The sequence below is a fragment of the Podarcis melisellensis genome (assembly GCF_964234715.1).
Source record: "Podarcis melisellensis genome assembly, chromosome: 6".
Lineage (NCBI taxonomy): Eukaryota > Metazoa > Chordata > Lepidosauria > Squamata > Lacertidae > Podarcis > Podarcis melisellensis.
In genome coordinates, this window is record NC_138538.1 from 93933630 (window position 1) to 93954880 (window position 21251).

At 42.1% G+C, this 21251-nt stretch overlaps 1 protein-coding gene across 2 annotated transcripts; it reads right to left on the reverse strand.

Moving 5' to 3' along the window:
- Positions 1–3365: 3365 nt before the first annotated feature.
- On the reverse strand, positions 3366–18960 carry FAM20B (FAM20B glycosaminoglycan xylosylkinase). Of its 2 annotated transcripts, none has more exons than XM_081915144.1 (8): positions 18829–18960; positions 14287–14793; positions 13320–13406; positions 11868–11977; positions 10758–10929; positions 8825–9016; positions 8349–8408; positions 3366–6737 (listed from the first exon to the last, which is right to left on the reverse strand). In XM_081915144.1, the coding sequence occupies exons 2-8, from the start codon at positions 14661–14663 to the stop codon at positions 6506–6508; spliced, it is 1230 nt and encodes a 409-aa protein (XP_081771270.1). In that variant the 5' UTR covers positions 14664–14793; positions 18829–18960; the 3' UTR covers positions 3366–6505. The 2 variants fall into 2 exon arrangements, with proteins under 2 accessions (XP_081771270.1, XP_081771271.1); XM_081915145.1 differs by lacking the exon at positions 18829–18960 and adding an exon at positions 16311–17911.
- Between the last annotated feature and the right edge of the window lie 2291 nt (positions 18961–21251).

Below are 21251 nucleotides of genomic sequence, written 5' to 3' on the forward strand. Positions count from 1 at the left end.
TTATTCTAGGGGAAGGGCAATATTGCTCATTCATGCAGTCCTTTCAGCTGCTTTTGATCACATTGGCCACAATATCCACCTGGTTTGGCTCTTAGGAGTGTGCTTGGGTGGCTCTGCTGCTACTTGGCAGGTTGATTATATCCCTGTCCAGGAATGGGTGAAGTTCATCAGAGGTGTTGTTAGCCACAGAGACAACTTACGCCTTCAATGAGTGATGGAGCTATGAGTTTTCAGAGACTATGAACGTGCTTTTTCAAGTGGAGTATGACCTCCATTGAGAACAGGATTTCTACCTAACGTCCTAACTCAAGCATCTACCCACCCACAAAGACATCACCATCATCACCATCATAATTTATTATTTATACCCCGCCCATCTGGCTGAGTTTCCCCAGCCACTCTGGGTGGCTTCCAACAAAATATTAAAATACAATAGTCTATTAAACATTAAAAGCTTCCCTAAACAGGGCTGCTTTCAGATGTCTTCTAAAAGTCTGGTACTTGTTTTTCTCTTTGACATCTGGTGGGAGGGCGTTCCACAGGGCGGGTGCCACTACCGAGAAGGCCTTCTGCCTGGTTCTCACAGCGAGGGAACCGCCAGAAGGCCCTCGGAGCTGGACCTCAGTGTCTGGGCAGAATGATGGGGGTGGAAACGCTCCTTCAGGTATATTGGACCGAGGCTGAAGTCTTGTTGGGATTCAGTCTCTCAGACCTCAGCTCACTGCAGCATGCAGGCACCAGTGGAGCCTAAATGGACTCGCCTCATTTCAGTGTTAGAGACATAGAATGTGATTGATGTATTGATAGCACCCAGGTCCAAACCCCTTGATGAACATTGGTCTATCAGTGGTGGGGAACCTCTCAAGTCTCTGTCTGGCCTGCTGATCTCTTCTCAGGTGACACCTCCCCAAACCACACCATCACTGGCTCACACTTTATTTTTTGGCTAGATGGAAGGTGTCCTTGCTGAAGAGATGTGTGTGTAGAAAACTTTGACTTGTGTGTGACAGGGCTATAGAGTTGCATGTTACCCCACCCTTGGCATGTAACTCCTGGAAGGTTATCTACTAGGAAATATGGCCCTCAGGATGAAAAAAGTCCCCCATCCCTAACTGGCAGCGACTCTTTGGGGTTTCAGGCCAGGATTTCCTAGCCCTATCAGAATTGGACCTGGGATCTTCTGCATGCAGACAGATGCTCTACCACAGTGCATCTATGTGGGGTTTATCATCTGTTTGTTTGGTTGTAAGTTGCTATGGGCAAGATAGTGAATGACAAATCTAAATAAACTCATAATACCACTGATTTACGGCCCTTCCACAATGGAATCATGGGTGATATGCCAATTTCGCTACTTCAGAGTAAGATATAGAAGGGCTGACTGAAAGCTTAATTGATCTGGTGCTGAATAGGGTTGTGACTGATTTTGATGGAAACAACAGGATATTTCAAAAATATACTGTAGAGTTACCTTGGGAATGGGTTGGGACTTATTCAAGGCTTCAATTCAAGGCAAATGGTATCACTGTGGCCTTATGAAACTGTAGGAGGCAGAGAGACCTGTTATACCAACTAAATTCCAGGTATTGAAAATAGCCATGAGTATTTGGAGAGGAAAATGCATTGCTGCATTGTGTAATAACAATACAAACTAGATCTTCTGGAAACTAGTGAAAGGCTGAGATATATTTCCAACAAATGAGAGATGATGGGGAAGTGCTATTAAAACAATGGCAGAAGTTTCAATAAAGCAGGGATGGAGGAAACTGAGGGAAATGACAGCTTTAAACAATGGCAGAAGTTTTAGAAAAGGACTGGTTGGCGGTTCGAATCCCCAGAACAGGGTGAGCTCCCATTGCTGGGTCCCTGCTCCTGCCAATCTAGCAGTTCAGAAGCACGTCAATGTGCAAGTAGATAAATAGGTACCGCTCCGGCAGGAAGGTATACGCCGTTTCCATGCGCTGCTCTCGTTCGCCAGAAGCGGCTTAGTCCTGCTGGCCACATGACCCGGAAGCTGTACGCCGGCTCCCTCGGCCAGTAAAGCAAGATGAGCACCGCAACCCCAGAGTCGGCCACAACTGGACCTTACGGTCAGGGGTCCCTTTACAATTTATGAAATATTTGTTGGCTCCACGTCCTTTCTTTCTCTCACAAGGCAGCTGAGGAATGAAAGAGGGGAAAGTTGCAAAGGAAGGAAAACTGAAAAGGAAAAAGTGGTTGTTTTGAGTGGCAGAGGTCTAAATAAAACAGATTTAGAGAGGAAAATGTTTTCAGACGATGGCAGAGGCATGAGTGAGCAAGGGAACACAGGGAAGGGGCTGTTTAAAACAATATTTCAGGACAGTGAGAACGGCATTCAAAAAGACTTCAGTGTCAGCTTTTTGTGTTGTACTCATTCTGTTATTTCTCCTTGTTAAAACTGGGTTTTTATAATTCAAAAATACTCAGTGTCACACCATCCCTGCTCTACCTAAATCTCTGCCATTGTTGGAGCACAGCAAGAAAGGAGAGGCACTGAAAATGGTGGGGAGGCTGTTTTTAAACTTCTCTCTTCCATTCCTCAGCTGCCTTATGTGAGAGAGATGAAGGATGCAAAGTCCTCAAATATTCCATAGTATCTTCCTACAATCATGTATTTAACGCCTGGTATTATGTGTTATCTTCAACATGAAGCCCCAGATTCAATGCAATAATTTAGAACAGGTATTTTATTAACAAGCAAACACCCATATATGTACAACATCCATCAACTGAATTTCAATTTTCGCTAACATACTTGCTCTTCAGATCCTACCTACCTTAAAGATACGATAACATAGATCAGCTTGGAGTATGTGTGCAAAGGGGGCTGCACAATAGGGGAGAGACTAATACATGGAAATAGGGGCGATTTGTGTGCATGGGAGAGTTGATAAAGTGTGGTGGCAGATCCGCACATGGCTATTGTGCACTTGTCAAGAGACAGTAAAACTTACAACAAATATGAGTTTTTATTTGTTAATATCGTGCACATAGTGCAGGAGGCCATCTCAGCAAAATATGGTTACAAGCCCCTGGAACCATACACCGGCTAAGCCATAAACTAAGCTCATAAGATTTGAAGCGTATGAAATCTCTCCAGGCAATGATGACTCTCCATATATTTTATCCTGTCAGCCCGCATAAACACAAAATTGTATTGGCAGTGCAATCCCATACATGTCTACTCAAAAGTAAGTCCCACTGAGTTTAACTGGACTTACTCTCAAGTAAATGCATATAGGACTACAGCCTAAAGTACCCTAAAGGCTCAGAAAATAAAAGCATTTAACTAACCTCAGTTAAAGCCAACAAGGAAGTCTATACTGACAGTAAACGTTTTAAAATAACTATCGGGTATTGGCTCTGCAGCAGAATATGGCCTATTGACAAGTCAATAATTACTTTTTGAGACAGCTTCCTATATCTACCATGTCTCCTCATTAGCAGTCATTTGATTCTACTCATTTTCAGAAAATGCAATATAAGCGCAACTCTTTCTACCCTCATCATCAACTAATGGAGAACTAGTTCAGGCCAAGGTCTGCATGGGGCAGACTTTTCAAGATTGCAGAATTAAATTCTGTCATTTGCATGGTCACAGGGAGTCACTGCCAAGAGATATGCCCCTTTTTCTGGTTGCCATATTTCATTTAGTTTCTAGCCAGGCCACTGTTGGACAGTTCTCCGAACATAATTCATGAACTGATGAATCCGTCCAACAGTACAAGGTAGCATGAAAGCGACTGAAGAATGAGTCCTTGCGTTACTTGATAACAGTGGAACTCCATCACCAGTTCCGAGTCTCTGGAGGCAGTAGTTTAGATGGTAATTGAAGCCTAAAGCACAGGAAGCCTAAGGAATGCTCTGGCGGTACATAGGCAGAAGTAAAAACTTCTAGTTCTCACTAGGTCTGTAGGCGCTGATGTTGCACACATGGCACACTCTTAGCTCTTTAAGGTAGATCCTGACCACAGAAACTGCAGTTTCTAATTCAAGCTACAGAGTGCCTCTGCCACTCCTGGCAGAAATTGGATCAATACTAGTGTGTGGAGTCACATTGCCATACCTCCTGCACCACAAAAAGGCAACATCCGAAGGAGCACATCAAGACTGCACGCTATCCTATGTTGGCAACTCCTATCTAAAAAGAGCTAGGTAAGTTGCCATTGAAACTAGCATGGTGTGAGAAGCAAAAAAACCCCAACCCAGAGTTTTATTAAAAAATTTATTCACATAATACTTATTTATGCAGTCTGAACCTGGGAAAACACATAACAGAATCAAGATTATATTGAGTTCTTTTCTTCCAATAGTTTCCATTTGCAGCCACTCCCAAAGGCAACCTTCTGGCAGGTCCAAGAGGTGTGTGCACTCTGCTCCAGCTGCTACATAAATAAGTTAACTTCTTAATAAATTAGTTTCTTTTTTTAATCTCTTAAGTGACATTTCCAGTTCATCAGATTCCAAAATACAAATGTGTGGGTTTCTTCTACACCACTTGCCAAATCAGGCAAAGATAGAGGACTGTAGTACTTCCTTCAGATATTTTGGTGCTTCAAAGCTAATTCTGTCTCTGTTACTGGTTGCACAGAAATGAGTCTTCATCAGCTTGAAAAGTTGTTTAATTTCATACTGGTATGCTGCTGCTTGTGTAAAGATAAATACGGAGACAGCCAAGCTGCAAGAGGATGTACTACACTAATTGTACTACTCCATTTTTTTTTTTCTGCACACAACATAATTGCAACAGCTGATGTTGGAAGTGTCCAGGGAATTTAACCTTAGTACCTGACCTGATCACACCTTCATGCCATGTTTCAAAAAGATTTTTGACCCTCATGGTAGAAATCGACATCACCTGTAGAAACTCAAGATGATTAGCTGAGCCAGCTTGACAGAAACCATTGTATTTGTCAATGTTTTCTTTGTTGAAGTAGATAGCTTGCAAAAGATAGGGATTGCCACTGCATTTTAGGCCAGGTTGCAGTTTAGGCAACTGCCTTCAGACAGTTACTGACACGGACTAACAAAAGATTTAAAATACTTTAGAAGAAAAAAATGCACCCCCCTGCCATTTGTTACTCTGGAAGCAGGAAGTTGAAGCTTTTGCCAAAAAACCCCCTAAGGCTAACTGAAAAAGTCAGACCTCGCCTTTAAATTAGTTTTACATGGCTTCCAAAGCATCCAATCCAGGAACTTTAATCTGATAAAGTCTCTGATAAAGTCTGCTGAATAATGCATAAGAATGCTACATGTCAAAGCTGACACATGGGATAAACTTCTACAAATTATGGTGGATGGGTATCACTTCCAGAAAAATCGGGCTAAAAAGTCACCTAAAATTTCCTGAAGCACTGTACAATTCCAGGCTAATAGTCAAAAAGCCAGTAGATAGTTCAGAAGAAGCAGCTTTCTGCCACTTGGAAAAGGCCTACTGGAAATGCTTTTAAGTTCAGCCATGAAAAATGACAGGATACTGTTAAGTATACCGTCTGGCACAGAACCTGCAACCACTTACAAAAGCAGTGACACACCAGTCAGAAAATATTCCATTGCTCAGTCTCTGGTGGTATCCATCTTTTAAATTAACTGCAAACTTTAGCAACAAACCCCATTGGTCTCGTCTCATGAAGGGGTGGGTGTCAATACAGAGAGAACACAATGAATCTCAATCATTCCTACTTTTTAGAATAATTATTTGGTTCAATTGTATCTGCTCCTTTAAAAAAACCACAAGGCTTATTCCGTATCAGTAGAATACTGGCAAGAATCCTTGTGTGGTAACAAAACAATGGTTTGCACAATAATCTTTGATCTTCATGGCTGGTTGAGTCTTTGCAGCATCGTGCAGTCCTGAATCCTTTCAGCCTTGTGGATGGAGTATAGATTTAAATTAGCAATCTAAAATAGTCTCTCTTCTTAGCATTTTGGAATTAAAGGATTTTGCTTAATGCTGCTAACAATAACACAATCCTTCCTGGAGCTCTTGAGAAAATCCCAGCCAAAAATGCATGAGATGCATGAGGCTCAGGAGAAGCAATAAGGGATCCCTTCAACAACTGATCTTGTCTTCATGCTCTCTTTTTAGGTAGCCAGCAAGGAAGCACAGGCAACCCATTCTTTACGACTATGAATTGGGCTATAATCTTGAAACCATATTTGGATTAGATGAGGGGACTGTGGCTCTTCTCTGGAATCAGTCTGTCTTAATGCCTACTTCCAATTTCTTATTTAAGAAATCTAGGAGTGCTCTCAGTGTAACATCCACTGCCAGCAATGGACATTCAAAACATGATATGGGACTACCTGAAGGCAAGTTCCTTGTCTTCAGCAAAACCATCATGCCACTGCTTTCTCCTTCAATTCAGGAAGTCTGGGATTTCAGTTCCAGCCCATCCCTGCCCACAGCCATGCAAAACCAATTGTGCTGTTTTCGTATTGTTTTCTTAAAAATAGAGAGAATCTGCTCCAACACCTGTTGAAGCTACAAATGGGAAAGTGTCATCCTATCTTCTACCAGTACAATGTCTGGTCCAAACTGGTCTGTACATTGCTTTACTGTAGCCAAGATATTCAGGAGTCGCTGGTCCAGGGCATCCATATGAGGGGAAGACAGAACTGGTGAGATAGGATCGTGAGACATGGCAGTTTTTAAGGCAGACTTCAGCACCCCATTCTTCAGGTAGTTCAGTCTGTTCCATGTGGAGACTCGAATACTGCAAAAGAAATGAGAGAATGTATGGCAAACCTAAGTTTTGATTGCAGACTTCAGGATGAGGGACACAGTCTACTTGGGCCTGTCCACACGCGCCTATCACAAGATGGTAACACAGATAGTTCATATTTTGCACAAAGCACTCCGAACAAAGTAGTGTGTAGTGGGAGGGCGGGGGCGGTAGGAATGGGGAAATTTGGGTTCAGCCATAAAGCTTACTGGATGATCTTGGGCCAGTCACTATTTTTCCGCCTAACCTCACAGGAACAAGATGATAAAATCCTCCTTGGAGAAAAGGCAAAATACCAATGCGATAAATACAGAAGACCTACTCAGAAAATGAGTTGTGCAAATAATCTACATAAATATTTATTTTATATAAAGTTGTTCAATTTGAAAGCTTTATTCTGAATTTCATAATTGCATAATGTGGACATTTAATAAGGAGTGGTGTAGGGCATGAAGGAGGTGGTAAGTTAAAACTGTACTGCAAGCCTCTCCTGCTGCGGCTCAGACTGGAGGCTATGTAAAATATAAAAATAAAAATAAAAGCAATCTAGGAATGATGTGTGCACTCTTGGGTTAGGGTATTGTTTAGAGGGCTTTGTTGCTATTGTGAATACATTTTTTCTGTATCTTTATTTAATAATAATAATAATTTATTATCTATACCCCGCCCACCTGGCTGAGTTTCCCCAGCCACTCTGGGCGGCTTCCAATCAAGTGTTAAAAACAAAACAGCATTAAATATTAAAAACTTCCCTTCAGATGTCTTTTAAAGATAGGATATTTTTACACCTTAATATTTTTGTGAAAATTGTTCAATTTGCGGTTGTACTTTTTGGGCGCGTTTTATTTATTGCTTATTACTACTACTTTGGCTTCTAATTATGTAAATCTTTTTATGTTGTGAGCAGTCTATAGCTTTCACTCTGGAAAGGCAGAATACAAATAAAATAATGATAATGATACTGCATACTAAAGCACTTCTCAGAAATTGATTTCCCCCACGGCAAAAAAACCTCAGACACGCCTGTTTAAAGTTCCTAAGCTTGGAGCCCGCTCAGCCTACTAATTACTGCACTTCTTGCCTCTCTTTCCTCCCTGCAGTTACATCTTCACTTCTCTCATCAAAAGCTTAAGTTACATGTAATGTGGATGGCTCAGATGGAACCACAGAGCTTGACAACATGTGACTCTTGTCACATGAAAAGCAGCTACATGTAAGCCAGGCTCTGACTGCAAACAATTCTGAAGACTCCCTCAGTGACAGGAAGAAAAAGCTGGAGGGAGATCATAGAGCTGCTCCATCCTGTCTTATCTCTCCGTTAGCAGCTCGTTGATCCTAGGGGTTCAGAGGAATAGCTTCTTTTGATGTGACAAGTTTAACGTGCAACCAGCATCTGAATCTCAAACAAAAGTTGCAGATCATCAAGACACTGTAGTAAGAGTCTGCAAAGCATGTGCATTTTTATTCATTATCCTAACCATTCTCTTAATGCACTGAGGCAGCGCTGGATTGCCAGACTTGAGCACTCCCAGGATGTTTGGGGCGGGGATTGCAAGGTGCATACAGTATAAAAGATCAATAACTTATTTGTCCTTTACTTACATGCAGCATTGATAAAGAGGTGCTAAAATGCTTCTCTCATCCAAGGCAGGGTTCCCAAAGCTGAAAAACAAATGGATACAAATTCAGTGAAGTTGCTGGAAAATTCTACCCTACTCCACACCACAGAGTTAAGGACTTCAGCAGTCCCTGACATTTCAATTAACCCACAAACTTAAAGGGAATCAGATGCATTAGCAATAGCAGGCTTACAAAATTTCACTTTTGGTTCCCTACCTTAAAAGCCTTGCCCAACCTGTTGCCCTCCATACATTTTGGACTCTCAACAGCCTCAGCCAGCATAGCTAATGGTCAGGGAAAGTGAGAGATGTGGCCCCAAACCTCTGGAGGGAACTAGGCTGGACAAAGCTGCATTAGGGAGAGCCCATAGTACAATGGTAATTTATGCAAAACTTTCCTAACCTTAGGGCTGTCATTTTAGCTTGGAGAAATTTCACAGATGTTGACACATTTCCCACCTTTTGGCATTGTCAAGTAGAATTAGCATACTGGCCCCTTCATCATCCTGAAAGCTTTCATAATGGTGTCGATCAGCATTCCCAATCAAATAATCGAAGATGGCTGTATCTATGATATCGAGGAGCCGCGGGCCTGAGTCGTAGGGCGAGGTCTTCTTTACAGCATCACAGTAGCTCTCATCATATTCCCACCTGCAATCAGACATGGAGAAAGCTTTATGGTTCATTTAAAATATAACCATGCATTGTCAGAGGCATTAAAGAGAAACTTCCATAATCTGAAAAATAGGGTCCAGACTGATATAACTGCCAAGCTAGTCAAACTGGCTCAGTGCCTACCTGGTGAATGTCCAGTTAGCTTTCAAGCCAATATTCTCCCACTATGGCGTGTGAGAAAATTGCCTTTAATTACCAGCTTGCCTTTTCCTCACAGGTTCTTACTATATCTCCTCTTTTAACCTAGGCTCTTAATTCCATCCACCTTCACCTCTGACAATTCTGTTCTCATTTAATAATTCAAGGCAAATTCAGAAAAAGAGGACAAATTGCCTTATTTTGCCCAAGGCTTAGTGCATACCAATATTTGGTTGTTTCTGCAAGGTGCAGTAATATTTGAGGAAAACAGTAAGGAAAGTGAGAGAACATTACATTACAGAGAGAACATTAACGTGAGAGAACATCACAAAGGAGAACTTGAAATCTGTAACGTTACAGTGAACAGCAGATGCTGTTGATATGGTTTTCAGCCATAATCCAAGCACGAGGGGCAGGCAGAAGTGGATTTATTTATTTTTAATGGAAACAAGAGTATCAGGAATCCAAATTAAAGTACTGATGTAATCACTAAAGATGAACAAAACCAATCATAGTCAAAAGAGGAGTCTGAGAAAGGGATGTGGAATAGGGATGCTTGACAAATTCAAGCTTTGCAAATTCTGATGCACACTAACCTGATTTACATATTTCAGGCTAAAGTGGAAGTTGGATAACCACCATCTTTCACACTTCCTGAATTTCCCAACATATTTAAACTGTATTTTGGTAAAAAATAGGTTTAGAAATGCATTATTTTGAGAGAAAATACATTAAGAAACACATATTCAAATGCAAATTAAGAATTACCACAGATCAATGCTAAAATGGGATGGAACAGAATTATATATGAAAATGTACAAACATGGCAAGGCTGATTTGTCTTTGCCTAGTAGGGAACAACAAAATGTGCTCTTGTAAACACAGTTCACTTCACATGCAGAAATGAGCCTAACTGTTGCAAATGAAACAGGTTTAAAAACATTAGATTGTACACTATGCACATATACACAGACAAGAAGAAGAAGAAGAAGAGTTTGGATTTGATATCCCGCCTTTCACTCCCTTTAAGGAGTCTCAAAGCGGCTAACATTCTCCTTTCCCTTCCTCCCCCACAACAAACACTCTGTGAGGTGAGTGGGGCTGAGAGACTTCACAGAAGTGTGACTGGCCCAAGGTCACCCAGCAGCTGCAGGTGGAGGAGCGGGGAAGCGAACCCGATTCACCAGATTAGAGACTACCGCTCTTAACCACTACACCACACTGGCTCTCCCACTTAATTTAAGTTATAAGAACTTAAACTCTACTTATTCTTTGGGAAGGAAAACAAAGAGAACAAAATGGATTGTTTCTTCCCATCATCTCTTAAAATCCTTCACACCTGTACTTCCAGCACCCTTCGTCCATTGCACAACACTCTCAGAATCCTTTCTCCACCAGATAAGTTTAGGGGCTATAACAATATAATCCATATAGAAAATATACCATTCTTGAGAGCCTCAGCTGTAACAGTTTTTCAGGAAAACTGGCCAATACCCTCCTTTCCATCTACAAATATTGCCCATTCCCTGGACTGACCAAGAGACATGGCAAAGAAAAAAAACAGTGTTTTGCTCTATACCTGGCCAGCTTGCCTTCCCTGTACGTTCTGCCCCATGGGTGTCGATGCTTCTGAAGTGGCCAAACGTCTGGCAGCCATAGCGTGACCGACCCCTCCATGGTGTCCCCTTCAGCACAGGCTGGCTCTGTTTCTCGGCAATAGTAGCACTTTCCATAGAAGCAAGTATTATTTCCTTAGAAGAAAGCAAAAACCCATCTCTTGTCAAGTTGATATAATAATATTAAAATGTTTATAGATGTTTCAGAAGCTTTCTAGGAAATACCTAAATCTCTTAAGTTTTAAATTTAACCCATTTCATTTGCTCAAGAGAAAACTCCACTTCTCTCTCCTCCCTCACCCCAATGTGCTGAAAAAAGTCTTCAGGCAAACAGCAAGCCATCTTTCCACTCATGATTAACTAAAGGCCCAGCTGAATGAAAAAGCAGATACTTTCTTTGAAGTATGTAAATTAATGTATTTTTCTGACATATTTCCATAAACAAAGCCAGGGATCTCAAATTGTGCGACGCCCCTCCTGATACTTGTTATAGCAGTTTCATTGCTTTTAAAATGAGGGGGTTTTTGAAGAATGAATTGCTGCTTCTAAATTATCTGTTGACATTACCATTGAACACTACTAACCCAATTAACAGAGAAAGAAGTGCAATAGCAAAGACTGCTCCTCAACAGAATATTCTCTCAGACAATCCTTCACACTGAACCATCTGTGACTTAAGTCCAGAAAAAGCTGGTCCAATCCCCTGTGGTTAGGAGACCAGGAGTTCTCTTTTTAGCACCAAGTATTAGATTCTACCCATGTTCATAGTAATCATAGTGTTGGTGTCAAACCAGAATTTACAACCAGAGGTAACTTTAATACATTATCATAGTATTAATATCAATGCAAACTGGAAGGGGAAGAATTTGTATATATGAGGGGAAGGAAACCCACTACACACTCACAATCTCCTAAACACAAGAAATCAGGAATACTGTATCTGACTGAGCCTAAGGGGCTTGCAGAACATTAGGCCTGCTTTCGCAACAGCAATTAAATTCCACAAGCCCCTTGCTGGTTTTTTTCCCCAATTTTATTTTAAAGGTCTTAACGAAATTTACTTTGTCACCTACCTAATGTCAAGAATGTACTTAGCAGTTGTTCTGTGGCAACAGGTTTGATCTCTGTGCGGAGATTCACAAACCTACCAACCACTAGAGGGGCTCGTCGGAAACCTAAGATTCTGTTTGGAGAAGAAAAGTAAAAATTAAGTGAGACAATGTGGAACAATCCAGTCGCCTCTCAAATATCTAAGGAAGAAAATTCCACAAATTAAAAAACTTTATGAAAGTGGCTGGCAATTTCAAGATAATGTCTCAGCTGCATTGAAACTTCCAAAATTGCACACGCAGGGTCACCATCCACACTTCACAGGCGGGTGGTGCTCAGTACGAAAAGCAGGGTTAGAGCAGAACAATAGTGGATTTGCTCTTAGGCTGTAAAAATGGTTTGAGCTTCAAAACAAATTGTTTAATAATAATAATAATAAATTTTATTTATATCCCGCCCTCCCCAGCCGAAGCCGGGCTCAGGGCGGCTAACAACACTAAAACAGTACAACATTATAAAAACATTATAAAAAGTAATTAAGCTGTTTAGCTGTTGGGACCAGGCCTGAAGCGGCTGTACAGTGTTCTGCCCCCAAATACTGCTTTAAATAAAGTCCTCAAGTAAATAATGCTTGGATTCATTTGACATTTGTGAGAAGGACTGGGGGGGGGGGATCTTTCTTTAGAAAAAAATACTTTTCCTCCACAAAGGTTTGTTTAGTACATTTGTATCCCATCCTTCATCCATAACGGAAGTCAAGCTGGCATATTTAAGGTTCCCAAGTGGTATTCCATTCAGGCACTGATCAATAAGTGAGTGTGCTTCACTTCAGAGAAATGGCTGCATCCAGTGGCGTAGAGTGGGTTGTCAGCACCCGGGGCAAGGCAAGTAATTTGTGCCTCCTAACCCATGGATTTGCGCCCCCTAACCCATGGATTTGCGCCCCCTAACCCCCAGATGTTGCGCCCGGTGCGGCTGGCACCCCCCTGCACCCCCCACGCCACGCCACTGGCTGCATCATGTGCCCTCAGAACATGCTCTGCAATTTTACTGCTTCAGTGCCGCTTTACAAGCAAGTCTACAAACGTTACCAGTCTACTTTAAAGGAACACACACACAAAAACCACCTGCTTGCTTGAATATACCTACATCAGTCATCTCAACCTTCAGTTTCCATGCCTGAGTCACCTGGAAGCAATGTTTACTTTCCACAGGCATGCCTCATTTGCAGCAATTTGGCCCTACTCAGAGAAACAGCTTGAACCTCACATTAGAAATGTAATTACATAAGAAAACCATGACGGCCTGTTGCACTCATATGACAATATAACTAAACTAGGTACAGAACAGGAAACCATTATTTCCTCACAATTTTTCAATTAAAAACAAAATTTCTGTTCAGAGCTTAAAGAAGGTGTTTATAAGTTTATTATCCATTTCCAAGAAGAGTGAATTCTAATTCAACATTTATATACCTGTCCAGGTGAAAGGCTGCCACCTCTGCGTTGTGTCTGTCATACCCAGCATACGGCTCTCCTTCTACCACATAGTCTCTGGCATATCTAAAAATTGCAAGCAGACAATTTGGGTCATAATGCTAGATTTTCCCTTTAAGCTACAGAAGCAAAATCCAAGCAGATTGAGTTTCTGAATCAAGATGGCACATTACTTGAGACATGTTCCCTTGCAGCTGATCACATGGCCACACATGCAAGGAAGCTTTTAACTAGAGCTGTTACTGATTGACAGTGGACTTGCTGTATGGTCCACATTCCAGGCCAGGAAGATAAGAGCCGATTCTCACAGGCAATAGGATAGGCACTTCCTTGCAGCTTCTTCTTACTTAGCTCTGTAACACTGGAACAATATTGGGCATAGACAATAGGAGGCTGGAAAAGGAAAGGTGACACTAGCATGGTCACCTCAAATCCCACTTTTCGCATACATGTGCTATGTGGTGAAAAGTTTGATAAGGTCCAGCACCAAGGGCCTTCTGGCGGTTCCCTCACTGCGAGAAGCCAAGTTACAGGGAACCAGGCAGAGGGCCTTCTCGGTAGTGGCGCCCTCCCTGTGGAATGCCCTCCCACCAGATGTCAAAGAGAACAACAACTACCAGACTTTTTGAAAACATCTGAAGGCAGCCCTGTTTAGGGAAGCTTTTAATGTTTGATGTATTACAGTATTTTAATATTTTTTTTGGAAGCCACCCAGAGTGGCTGGGGAAGCCCAGCCAGATGGGCGGGGTATAAATAAATTATTATTATTATTATTATTATTATTATTATTATTATTATTATTATCTATTTCCCTGATCTGTCTTTACCCATCCATTGGAAAATGATAACCAGTACTCCCAATTTAGGAAACCCCAAAGCAAGTCATGGAGTTGGGGCAAGGGGAACACTAAATATATTTCATCCAGTCACTGTATGACCTTTTTACCTCTTGGGTTTGAAGACCACTTTCTGCCCACCTTCCAGTATGAGCAATGCCTTCAGCTGGGTTCCCTTATAGCCTACGTCTGCTTTGATGATCTTTTTTGTAGCCATAGCATGCATCACTGCCCCCAGTTCTGGCGTCTCCTCTGGGTACACTTCCCGTGGCACCACCCACTGGGCGGCAATCTCCCAGGGAGACTGCAGAGTGTGGTCAAGTCGTGGGTCCAGCTCCACCCGCAGGCTCGCCATCATACGGTGAAAGGCACGCTGGTCCTCGCGGTTAGCTGCTGAAGTGTCCAGGTTGTCTATGAGGAAAACCTTGGCAAAAATAAAGATGACAAGGAGGATTGCCAGAAGCACCACCCGTTGTTTCAACTTCATGATGATAAGCAGTCCCCTCCTGATGTGTTCTTCCAAAGGCTACAGGAAGTCTCTCACAAAGCAAGTCGAGAGGCAGTGCACAAGTACCATCTTTGCTTCAGTTGACCAAATGTTGCAGCTTCTGGTACACCTGTGAGTTATTAAAGACAGTTGAATTTCACATCCTTAGGCATGATCTCCTATACCTGCAGAACATATGCTGCTGATTTCTAGTACTTTTCACTGTGTACATCAGCAGAAACAGCCAGTTTTTAAATCCAGCATCTACTAAAAGGTTGACTTCTTCAGATTTTCAGGTAACAACTTGCCAGAACACTACTTGCTATGCAACATGGAGAACTGAATGACACATGAATTCTTCTGTTGGTTTTTAGAATTCAGAAACTACTAACAGTGATGTGAAAGTGTGAGGAAAATTAATCTCCCCGTCATTTTGGGATGGGGCAAATAGAAAAGTATGTAGCATTCTAAATGAGGGGAAACAAGATATCCAATTTACTTAGGGAAGACTGGTGAAATATTACTATTTTACTTGGTTGAACAATCCAAGCTATGATCTTATCTGCCTAGATTCCCAGGACATTCTGCCCAACCAAGAAGGTGTGGGATGTTTCTGAACTATGGAAATACTACCCTGCCCACTGTCAAAGATCCCTAGGACATTAAGGCTTTCCCAAACAACACAAGGGAATGTCTTTTAGCCACTAAAGCAAAAGGGAAAGACTTGAGGACACAAGAAAGATTATTTGGCTCCAAAGGCTCCTTCTCTGGGAGGAGAGCTGTAGAGAAAGAACTTTTAAACTACTGATCCAGCATTTTACATTTGCGGTACTAAAACACTCCCACCATCAACCCACAAAGCTGTTCATAGTTTAATGGAGCTCTTCCACACAATAAGCAAGACAACTTAATCTAGAGAACAGTAGAATTGTTTTCCCCCTAAATTTTCAGATTGAAATTTGAATGTTAGGCAGGATATGTTTTGCTCAACATTGGAGCAAATCGTGTGAATATCAGGACTGTCTCTATTTTTCAACCAAGTTCTGGACACAAAGCACTGTTCACAGGAAGCTGGAGAGAAAGCTCTGAAGGGCTGCTACATTGAAATAAGAATAAGAATAAAGATCTAGGCAGCTGTGCTGTCCCAGAGCTCACCCATAAGCTTGAAAGCCCAAATGAACAAAGCTGAACAGATATTTTCAGCTGAGTGTTATTACTAAGCAAAGATACACTTCCACTTGTCATTATACAGACTGAAGGGTACTCCTACTTCTTATTAACACTTAATTTGAAAACTAAGCCAGTCAGATGAAAAAAATGATTGTGCATCTATGAACAAACACAGCAGTTTCAGGAATTATATGCAACGTGTCCAAAGACCAAGGGAGGTGGTGACATTAGTCATTCCAAAATGAACCTTGAGAAGAAACATTGCACAGTTTGTCGATCTAAGAACAGGCTACACGGCTTTCCTACAAAACATCTTTGTAGACATTGCAGACAAGAGCTGGCAGTCAACTGCTGTGCAGGAATATGATTGTGCCATCTTTTGCCAGCTTAATTCACCCAATTAGTAGAGTTTTCTATTTCAAAGTCTTCAACCTCTAATGACTCATAGTAAACTAAACTACATACATTTGTACTCACCGTTCCCTCAGAGTCTCTTCCCTCCCCACCGCAACTAATGGCAAAATTCAGATTGTAAACTCCTTAGAGCACCGCCTTGCTTATTTCTTACACTTCAGACCACAGGCAACTGATAAGGTTAGATAATTACATTTAAACTACCAATGTCTGAGGGCAAAATAAGATGCAATGGACAACTAAGAGGTACAGGAATGGGAAACAAGGATCTCTTGTTTGAAACAGGAAAAGGAAAATTGCTAGACCTTTTCAAGTTGAATACCACTGTACAAGCATCACATTTTTTTTGTAGGGCTCCCAAGGGCATTTTATAATGAATTGGTTCTGTGGCATCTTTCAACTAAAATCCCCCCTCTTTTAAATAAAACCATATTCAGTTTTGGGCAGGTTCTTCTCAGTTAATCTCATACACATTAAAGAGATTCAAACTGTGCAGACTTTTACCACTCACCAGGATGATAATACAAGATATGCCATTTTCCCATACAGGTGAAATGGCTGCAATAGCATAGCCCAGTCTCCTAAGTTTAGGAAGAGATAAAATTCTCTCTCCCATGGTTCAGCAACCATGAACAAAAGTAACTCTTCCAAAAGAATGAATGAGTACAATACAAAAGGGGGGCGTGGGGATGTTACCTAGCACTGCTCTCTTATTTCTAAACCTATCTAATTTCTAGATAAGTTACTGAAGGATCTAATATTAATAGCTGCTAAAAAGAACAAGGCTTGTATAGATGAGATCTATGCTAAAATTTAGAGAGGAGGGGAAATCCACATTGATTTCAAACAATCTGCACTAAACTTTCAGTACAAAAAGGCTGCTTTTAAAATTACAGCAAAACTGTATGCTCTCATAATCATTTGGGGGGTGGCACACTGGAAATTCTGCCATTAAAGCCAGGGGAAAAGGAAGAATGCTGGATCTGATGAGACTGAAATCCAAGAGGGAAGAATAAAAATTGAATAAAAACAGATGTCGCTGTGTGGAAATGGATAGGCTTTTCAGTCAGTCTTCAGTGCTTCTGTACACCTGAACTCTCTACGTGACATGTACTTCTTGATAACCCTGTATAAAACAGCGACTGAAGGAGGCCAGATGTGTGACTGGAACTGCAATTAGGAGAATATGTGGACAGAAATGTTTCTATTGGAAAATATATTGTGGGCCCAAAATTAGTCGTTCCTGTTTCAATGGTGCAAAGATTTCTAAAATTTCTCCGTACCATTCTCACAGCTTTACAGCAGTTCATGCCAAAATATTTAATCTTGCTCCCTAGCACATATACGCCATCCCTTCTAGACCAGCAGGAACTCTGTGGGATTAGAAAAAGGAATTAACAATAGGCTGCTTCCGGTAATGTACAGACATCACACCTCATTACACTTGACCCAGAAATATCGGTGCCAAAAAGCTTCTGCCAATTAGAACAGCATTTTCAAAACTGGTTTTTGAGCATTCAAAAACGTCCCACATCTATGTCTTATGCCCATGTATTTAAAATTTGCTTCAGCAGGTGCAGGTGGGCAGCAACCAGAGGACCTTCTCAGCTGAGGTACATGCCTGAGAAGCTTAAGTGACATTTATGTTATTATCCCTTAAGTGATTATTATAATATATATTATTATTAATATTATTTCTGTGAGCAGGTGGACGCTTTAATTTCTGTTTCCAGTTTATTAAGTTTTCACCGTTTTAACATTTTATTGAGAGATACTCTTTTAACTTTTCTGTTGTTCAGTTTTACAACTACAAATCTTCCTCTCTGGCGCGCAAGCGTATTTTAAGCCCTCTCTGCTCCGTTTCTGAGAAGAAATTACGTGATTTCCAGCTGTAATGGATAAGTAAAAAGAAAAGGAAGGCCAAAAATTAAAGGGAAAGAATTTGCTGAGGTAATAAATGAGAAATTGGAATACAGAGAGGGGAGGTATGAGGAAGTCGGGGAAGTAAGTTATAAGAAAAAAAGGGATTGAAATTATACTTGTTTTTTTTGGTCTGTTTGTATTATTGTTTTGTTTTGATATAATTTTTGAAACTTTAATAAAAATCTTTTTTTAAAAAAAGAGAAGAAAAACAAAAAAAAACCGGCTCCCACAGCCCAATTCTTTCTCAAAGCAAACGCTTTCCAGTTGACACACTTTAAAACCATAGACTCTCTCTCACGCCCCCCCCCACGTTGCTGCGCGCGCTCTGAGGAGACATGCGCTCGGCACATGCTCAGGGGGCATGTTTCCCCCCTCCTTTTTTCGTTCCACACCCTGCCAACCGACGCCCCCCCAAAGGTCCCCCCCCCAATTATGGCAGCGGGGGCGAGCTGAGCCCCTCCACCTACGAGGCGCTTGAGACCTTCCAGCCCTTTCCGCCGCCCCCCCCATTCCTGCCACATGGATGGGTCCGTCTATGGGTCCCTCTAGGGAAGGAGGGCGCGAAGGGAGCTGAGGGGAAGAAGAGGGGGGGGGAGGGCGCCGGGCCCGGCTCCCCTCCGCCGCGCGCGCCCTTCCCGCCGCCCGCTCTCCTACTCACCCGCCCACGGGCGCCCGCGCGCCATTCCCGCTCACTGGGCCGGCCGGCGCTGCTGCTGCCGGCGCCGCCAACGACCCTTTTTCGGAGGCGCGCCCCCCCCCGTACGCACGCACAACATGGTCTCGCCCAGCTCGCCCTCCCTCCAACCCCGCCCCCGCGCGCAGGCGCCGGCCAATGGAAGCGTCCGGGAGAGACCACGCCTTTTCCCCGGACCAAGACCAATCGCACGCTCGTAAGGTCTCTTAAAGAAGCCGCGGCGTCGCCTGTTTAACGCGGACGAGTCAGCGTACGAGTCGCTTCCGTTCAACCAATAGAAAGCTGCGCTATGTGACGTTCCTTTTTTTTTGCCCCCGCCCCTCCCTTCTGCACGTACTTGTGCGTTGGCAAGGGGGCGGGGATGTCGCCGACTTGCTCTTTAACTCTCTCCTGCCCGGATAAGAACAAGGCTCCCTGAGGTTAAGAGGCTCATGCAATAATACCAACGGAGTTATCCCAAGCTCATCTTCTGGCAGTGCCTGTATTCATAAGTAATACCGCTGCCAGACTATTCTGCGCCCTAATCAAGGCTACCTACGTCCCTCACTACCATTCCCCCCAAAATTGCCAACTTCAATTTTCAAAAACAGGTGTCTTGTAGGAAAAAAAATGAAAAGCACCAAACTTGAAACTGCTGGATTTATTTTAGATTGCAAAAGTAACGCAACAAACATTTATTTTAGATTGCAAGAGTAAGTAACGCAACAAACTTTTGATTATCTTTCACAAACACAAAAGAGAAACGTTTCAGCACACAGATCGTTTGCAACAACCTTGTGAATTGTGATTCACAATTCACATATACATTTTAAAATAGTTCTATGCCAACCTAGCAGTTTGAAAGCACGTCAAAGTGCAAGTAGATAAATAGGTACCACTCTGGCGGGAAGGTAAACGGCGTTTCCATGCGCTGCTCTGGTTCACCAGAAGCGGCTTAGTCATGCTGGCCACATGACCCGGAAGCTGTCTGCGGACAAACGCCGGCTCCCTCGGCCACTAAAGCGAGATGAACGCTGCAACCCCAGAGTCGGTCATGACTGGACCTAATGGTTAGGGTTCCCTTTACCTTTTTTAATGCATTAACTACTTCAAAAAAAGTTCTAATATTTCTAATGCATTAATTACTTCAAAAAAAGATAACATTATTCAAAATATAAATGTTATATCTTATCAAACAACAAAACGAATCTGTATAAAACTGTGTCGCTCAAAAGTCAGTACTGTGCCCCTCTGAAGTCTGCGCCCTGGGTGGCTGCATAGTTGGCCTATGAAAACTGCAAGTTCCCAGGAAATATGCCCCATTGAAAACAGCTGCATTTAGTTCTCACTAAACCCATACGTAGCTCAGGATTCAAGTTGGGTGCCTCCTGTTCTTGCATGGAGTGCTTACCTTTTATCTGCCCATTCATTGAGGTTAAAAGAGCAGTGACAGGGTGGATCTGAATCACTCCAAACAGAGGCAACGGCAGTTCTAATCAACTTCAGGAAATGCTATAATGCAAGAATACAACACACCTACTTAAACAAATAGTAATGTGAACTGGGGCTGAACAAGTGTCTCTACAAAGTACACACTAGGAAGAGAAAGGGCTAAAAGTTAACATTGCATATGCAAACAGGTTTAACTGCACAATGGGAGACAGAGGGGGTGGGGAGGATACTGTTAAAATAAAAGCCATAAATCTAGGGATCATAAACAGACTGTTGTAAAGAACTGTCATGTACTTTCCTTAATTGACTTAATTTAGTTAAGCCAAGTTTATTTTCAGCTACACTGTACTCATATAAATTTGCAGTTGATATTATCCTATACACACTTACCTGAGGGCGAATACCATTGAACTCAACGAGGCTTACTTCTGAGTAGACATGTACACGATTGCACTGCTGTCTCTGTTATTTTCATCCCATTTTTATATGAGGAAATAATAAAAAGAATTACAAGTGTGAGTAAAAGTTAATGCAGTACTTAAAATTCAGGATTGCTTAAAACTTAACTGGGAACCGGGTACAGAAACAGACTAGACGAGAATCCCACAACTATCTGTTTACAGGACAGTATAGCACAGTGCTTTTCCAATTTTCTATTTTCCAACTTTTAATATAATTTTTGGTAAAAAACAACAACCTTTCTACATCAACATTCCTGCTGCAGAATTGCTGTGTGTTGGCTCCAGGAGAGTGTTGTAAGGCACACACTCAGTTCATAGGCAAAGTAGACCAGTCTTGCTGGGCCTGTGTGATAAACGTAAACTCACACACATTCATAACTCCAACTCATAACTCCAACTGTATTCAAGTTTATCTGGGTTGCTCCCTCAGCCTACTAGACCTCATGAAGCAGCCCACTACAACAGCACATTGCAGGGAAGGACTGATCCTGGGCA

Excerpts from the sequence above, each read along its gene's own strand:
- FAM20B (XM_081915144.1), bottom strand. The coding sequence starts at position 14,663 with ATGAAGTTGAAACAACGGGTGGTGCTTCTGGCAATCCTCCTTGTCATC. Across the intron at positions 13,407-14,286 it reads GTGGTCTTCAAACCCAAGAG|ATATGCCAGAGACTATGTGG; the intron begins GTAAAAAGGTCA and ends TGCAATTTTTAG. Across the intron at positions 11,978-13,319 it reads GCAGCCTTTCACCTGGACAG|AATCTTAGGTTTCCGACGAG; the intron begins GTATATAAATGT and ends TTCTCCAAACAG.